The following is a 6,643-nucleotide window of genomic DNA, read 5'->3' as shown; positions in this document are numbered from 1 at the left end:
AGTGGGAATCTACAATGTAAATAGTCATGAAAATAAAAAGGAAACACATTGAATGAGAAGGTGTGTCCAAACTTTTGACCTGTACTGTGTATATATATATATATATGTATGTATGTATGTATGTATGTATGTATGTATGTATGTGTATATATATATATAATACAATAAAAGACAGAAATAGTCAAAAAGCATAATAGGGGCTCTTTAAGATAGACTTGAAAAAATGTGTACCTATCCTTTAACTTACTGGTCAAACCTTGTAAGCAAGAAAAGTGGTGAGATCCTCGGTTATAGGGCATAATAGAAATTGTACATCAACTCCAAACGTATCTACAAAATCTACAGTGTACATAACATGTGAGCTACTGTTGTGCAAAAACCAAAATCTATCAAAAACAGTCACATCACTCAAATAAATTAGATCTGATCAAATACACCAACTGAATTTATCTGTACGCTCTGCTCATAAAATAAAGCTTCAAATGATTAGTTTTTGGTAAGTTCAACCACTGAGTGCTCGTTAGTGTAAGACAGAGAAGCAAAGCAGCAGGAGGAGGAGAGAGGGAGCACAGTGTGCATCACCATACATGGAGCGGAAACCAAAGCAGGTTAGACTGAGTCATAGACATGTGCTCGCCCCTCTCTCTCTCTCTCTCTCTCTCTCCCACACACACATATATACAAACAGTAACGCCAAAGATGAGGACACACATGTCCATATTCACAGCTAACGTCACACACATGCTCACTATGCTTTCACATAATTTTTGTAAACACCGGCCTTCAACTAAAACACTTACAAGTGCCCATAAAGAAGCCACCTCAAGGATTGAAAAGAAAAAAAAGAAAATATATATATATATATATATATATATATATATATATATATATATATATATATATATATATATATATAATATATATATATATAAAAACAACAACAGGCCTCTCTTGGTTTCACCCTTTGGGAAAACAAGTCACACTTATCTTGACAGGCACTTGTTTAGAAAAGCCTCCACTAGGCACTGTTTTATTCAAAGGAGGCTGCAGCTAGACCCATAAGTTAATGCAGAGACACTAAAAACTAAACAATCCCTTTGGAAAAGTGGTTGTAAACTTCAAATAAACATCAACAAGCAACACTAAATTACTACCTCTGTACCTAAATATAAAGTGGGTGTAAAGTGACAGCATTGTGATGGCAAAAAAACAGCAAAGTCTCCACGCAGCAATTTTGCAGATAAACTAGTGACCACACAATGGAAATGTTTATTCGGCCAATGCAGAACCAGTTACCTGCACATACACAAAAGTCCATGTGTGATAGCAGCACCCTTTTTAAAACTGGTCCTGTGTTGGTTTGAAGATCTGAAGTACTTCAGGTTGCTGGTGACTGGAGTGTCCCTGTATGGCTGCTGTCGTCCATCACTGAGGTTCATCGTCAAGCCACAGTGATCAGTTCTTTTCACCAGATCTATAGACAACAATACAAAAAACATGCAAATGTAAGAATATATTTTAGGATAGAGTCAAAATCTTTACTAAAATAAAAATAATGATTTAAGACAATATTTTCCCTTGTTGGGGACTATATTTTTGAAACAATTTGTCTGGTGAAATTTTAATTTGCAAAAGACCAAAACCAATAATGGATTGCTCCTACTAACAGAAGCCGAGGATTGAAAAGTATGAATGAGCCACACCGTTGCACTTGACATGTTCCTTGATTATGAACATGGGCACTAGGGCTGCAAGTTAGGGATGGGCATGATTAATCGACGATCGATAATTGATTATTAAGAATTTCGTTGAGGACGTTAATTTGTCATCGATTAAACGAATACTGGTTGTGTTGCGTAGTGAGAGTCTTGAAGCAATTAAATTAATTTCAGTGTGGCAGCAATTAAACACTTTACCACCTGGGGGCAATATTTGACTCCATACTCAGTTACCTGGCTGCGAGTTTCCATTTTGATTTAAAAAGTAATCATGAAGAGGACACGGCGAAGTGTGGCGTGGGACCATTTAGATATTTTTATTTTTTATTTTTAAAACGACTTAGTTCACTGCAAACACTGAGATGCCGTGTATTAGTAAAACACGGCCACGACTCAAATGATGTAGCCTACCACTAAACAAAGTGTATCCGAGCCTGGTTAATGTCGGTGGAGGCCGCAAGTTTGTTGACAGGGATATTGGAACCAGCATATCACATTTCGTCACAACATACCATCACCAGACTGGTAGAAACTCACTACGAAGAACGGAATAAGGTTCCCCGGGCTGGCCAAGTTAGCGCGGAGGTACCTGTGCATCCCGGCAACGCGGCTGTTTTCGGCGGCTGGACTGACAGTCACCAGGTAGCGTCTCACCCCAGATCATGTCAACATGCTTATCTTTCTCAACACACATCAGTAGACTGGTGCAGAAGTTGTATCTGAGTTAGCCTACTGGTTATTTTGTTATTAGGCTTTGTCCCGTGCCTTGGATAGTTTTGAGTTACATTCTGTTGAACGGCGGCTCGCAGCTACAGGTTCTGCTGCTTCATAGCGCCGCACGCAGCGCGTATATCTATAATCTATATCTATAACTTCTATAACTGCCACAAGTTGTTCTTCTTGTAATTAAGATATCGACGAAAAACACGCTGTATTTTCATTGTATTTTGAATTTATAAAAAGTTAAATAAATTTTAATATAAAAATATTAATGATTAATCGATAGTCGATGTTAATTCTCCCGACGATCGATGAAGAAAATTTATTCGAATGCCCATCCCTACTGCAAGTAATGATTATTGTTTCCGTTTTAAAGATTTGTATAGGAAAATAAAAGCTTGAGGTTTTGTGTTACCAAGTGGCCGGGAATGTTGGAAAATACAGAGAGGAAAACCAACATAATGTTCGTTTTGGTCTTTTTCTATTCAGAACAAGTATGGAAAGTAACTTATTATTACTCAACATGCCCTTTGGATCTCTTGAGACTTCAAATCTACACCAGTTTTCTCATCGTCTCTGGAGGTTACCTGTAACTGTGTTTTAATCTGTCTCTTCCTCCTGTCTCGGGTCTTTCGGAGGAACAGGTACGACCGTTGTGCCTAACAGACCTCTTCTCACAATGTAGGGGCACGAGGGACCACTGGGGATGTCGGCAAAACCTACAGGACGGGAAGAGGGGGGAGACAGCAGAATAGAGTAGGGGAAAGCAGATGAAGGACAGAGTGTGAAAGCACAAAAATAAAGAGCCCATAATAAAGAGAGGAAGTGCGTTTTCGCAATTCTACACAAACCTAAAAATACTCAAGCCCGATGTTTTCCTTTTTTTCACCCCACAAACGTACAGCTAACAAAGTTACCTTTCATGACGACTTCCGGCAGTCCATAGGGTTCATACTCTGTGTCGTCAAAGGCGGCTGACAGCTGTGTCCTGTTACGGCGGATTCTTTCAGCCAGATGGGCTGGGTCAGCCGGGATAGGGAAGGAACCCGAAAACAACATTTTGTCTCCTAACTTTGCCCCCTCACATAATGGGACAGGAGAGACATGAGAGACAGGAGGTGATTCCATTAACTCTTCTTCAGCTTTCTCCTCCTCCTCGGTCTGTGTGTATGCACAGTAGAGTTCAGAGGCTGTTGGAGCACTGCGAGGATACAAACTCTCCTCTGTTTGACTGCTGACACTTTTCATTTCTGCCCTGACATATTTGTCTGAAGAATTGTTTGTTGGATTTATTTCATTGGTTGCTCTGGAAGCATCTGGTTTGACCTCAGGATTCCCTGTGTAACACTCAGCTGATTTGGTCCGCTTTGGTCCTGTGACTTTGTGAGAATCTTTGGTGGCATGTGGTTGACCCATTTTCTCAGATGACATTTGAATAACTTCAGTGTCTCTCTCCTCTTTGTGTTGCGTTTGACAGGTATTTGACTGATGTAACAGATTGATCTCCAGGTTTTCTTTTTCAGACTCCTAAGTCAATAGAAAGTAAACAGAACAATTAGAGGCATAATCCTACATACCATATACAAAAATGTGTGCCCAATACCTGTAAGTCAAAAATGTATTTGTCAGGTCTGTAATGTCCAAATCATTTTATAAGAATTTATTAATATTTTTTATTATTGGAAACCTTGGTTCTCTGAGTGAAGAGACTATCTCTTCACCGTACATTTGGAATAAGTAACAGCGTAACTGATAGTTATACAGGAGAGAAGCCAGTCATTTGAGTTTGTGGCAAAACCTTTCAGTGCTCAGTTTTCATTTTGTGACTTTTGAATAAAAGGACTATTTTTCCTGTCTTATTTCTTTATTGAAGTTTTCTGTAAAATAGTGTTAAAATCTCTTCTCGTCTTGATCTCGTGAACCAAATCTCGTGTCTTGTCTTGTCTCATGAGCTGGGTGTCTCGTCCCACCCCCACTACTTAGCGATATCTACTTAAAATTATCTCTTTATAAAACCCTGATATAAAGAGCCTAAAACACAAATGGTGGTCTGGTATGTAAGTGAGTGATGATTAAAAACAAATTACCTTGTCAAGTGTGGCAGAGTCCTGATCGTATTCCAAAAGCGCTGCAGTCTTTTTAGAGCGATGGGGGCTCTTTGGTTCAAGGAGGTTGCTGTGCTGAAGCCTTGTGGTAAAACAAAAAAGTTAATTCAAAGCTAAACAAAAGACAGAAACATATACATACATTAAACTGTACATATATACATAATCACTTTACTAACGTGCATTTAACACAAGCTTCAAATGTAAGTTATTGCCGTATTTTTCATTACGTTACCTGGAGAACAACATGCAACCCTGCAGTTTGTTGGAGGGGCAGGAGAGGAATAACTCATCTTGTCTGACAACTGTCACATTACCAGGGCTCTCCTGAACACCGAGGTAAGAAGCCTGAACCTGGCCAGTCTGTTGGTTTGACTGTGACTGTCTGACAGCAGATATCTGGTCCAGGGTCTCACTCAGTTTGTCTGTGTTGGGAAGGAACTGGTCGAATGTTGGTGCTGGTTGGGAGGCCAGTTTCCACATAACAAGCTCCCCGGCCTGCTGCTGGGTCTCTGCAGAGAGAGTCCGTAGCCTCATCTGCAGCTCCTCCACCTGGACAGGAGTGGAAGGACAGACTACATCAAGCAGACGTTCGAAATAAAACTCACTTAGGAAAAACACAAATTGTTTACAAGGTAATGCAGAAACTGGGAACAATTTTATGTTGGTGGAAAATAAGTAAGATAAATGTTTTCCTCTTTAGATGTAATATAACGCACATCTATTAAATTCAAAGGAAGGACATGAATTCAGTTTCCCAGTGAAGACTATCAACATCTACATCACAAATTCCATTATATATTTAATTTTCCTGTCTATGTTAATTACTTCAACTGTTTTTGTCACTTTTTCTTCATTAAACATGTCACATTAGATCAATGTTGTGATCTTAAGAGGTAGTACACTGTCACTACCTGTTGCTGTAGGCGGTTGATCTGAAGCTCAGACACTGCCTCCAGCTCTTCTTCAGCCTTTGTAGTCCTCCCATCTTCCCTCCTTTTCACATCCTGCAACAGTGACTGCCGTGCGTCAGTGGTGATGTCATTCGGCACACTGGGTGACCTCTGCTCCACCAAGCAGGACAGAGCAGCATTTCTTGTGTTTTGGCTTTGCTTGGCTGGGTCTTCTTGGTTCTCACTGTCAGTGTGTAATAATGGGCTCCTGCTGTCTGAGACAGTCGAGCCCTCTATTCTTTGTTTCAGCAGCTGATTCTCCTGTCGGAGAGCGAGTAGTTCTGCAACCACGTCTGCGGTTTCTCCATCTTGACTGCACTCAGTCTCACCCATCACACAAGCAGAGTCATGGTTACTCTGAGTCTTGGGCTGAGCGCCTGCATGCTGTTCCCCTGACCATAGGGCTTCACTGTCTGATTCATCACCATTGGGTGCTGGTCTTTCAGCATCTGATGTAACAATTTCTAGTTGACCTGCATCTCTCTGTGCATCAGAGTCACCGTTGGCCAGAGAGTTTGTAGTAAGCAGGTTGACAGCACACTTATTTTCATGGTTTGCCTGAAGCGTCGAGTTCTCCACCAACCTCTCATCTTGTGTCTCTTTTTTTTGTTCTCCATCCTCTTTGACCGTCATCTCATCGGTTCTTTTCTTATCCGCTCCCTCTTTTTCAGCCTTGAGTGCATCCAGCTCTTGCTTGTAGCGCTGCAGTTCCTCTCCCTGGCTAAGGAGGGCACTCTCCTTCTCTTGCAGCTCAACTAAAAGACCAGAGATGTACTGACTCTGCTTCTCAAAAGCCGTGGTTAGCTGCTTTGTCTGACATGTCACCTGAAAATAAAATAAAAAAGGACACATGAATAGAGAACACGTTGAAGATAAACGGGTAATAAGCCACTACAGCCAGAACTTTACGGTGTTTTAAGAACAGGTACACAGCCCATTTAAAAACGGCAAACCTAAGAATGCTCAGTTTTCAGTGTTGACAAGACTCTGTTCAAAAAGTTGTATGCTTCCTTTATTGAGTCAGTCCAAATCACATCTGTTGATTTGGTAACCTCAATCTACAAACATAGGAAGAATTGCGAATGCATGCCTTAAAGTCACTGCTGTGCATTTAAATGATCTTTACCACCTGTAAATGAGGGCCACA

At 40.6% G+C, this 6,643-nt stretch overlaps 1 protein-coding gene across 5 annotated transcripts in view; it reads right to left on the bottom strand.

The window, feature by feature from the left end:
* Positions 1–949: 949 nt before the first annotated feature.
* Positions 950–6,643, bottom strand: part of LOC114562849 (centromere protein F) — a 21,493-nt gene continuing 15,799 nt past the window's right edge. For all 5 annotated transcript variants that reach the window (XM_028589484.1, XM_028589481.1, XM_028589480.1 and 2 more), the window contains 6 exons: positions 5,458–6,321; positions 4,779–5,095; positions 4,526–4,625; positions 3,356–3,965; positions 3,026–3,157; positions 950–1,474 (listed from right to left, as the gene is read on the bottom strand). In XM_028589484.1, the coding sequence (XP_028445285.1) occupies positions 3,039–3,157; positions 3,356–3,965; positions 4,526–4,625; positions 4,779–5,095; positions 5,458–6,321 (2,010 nt within the window). In that variant the 3' untranslated portion in view covers positions 950–1,474; positions 3,026–3,038. The remainder of the gene's footprint in view (positions 1,475–3,025; positions 3,158–3,355; positions 3,966–4,525; positions 4,626–4,778; positions 5,096–5,457; positions 6,322–6,643) is intronic.

This window comes from Perca flavescens, chromosome 10 (genome assembly GCF_004354835.1).
Source record: "Perca flavescens isolate YP-PL-M2 chromosome 10, PFLA_1.0, whole genome shotgun sequence".
Lineage (NCBI taxonomy): Eukaryota > Metazoa > Chordata > Actinopteri > Perciformes > Percidae > Perca > Perca flavescens.
The sequence above is the reverse complement of the archived record's forward strand: the minus strand, read 5'-3'. Positions and strand labels throughout refer to the sequence as shown.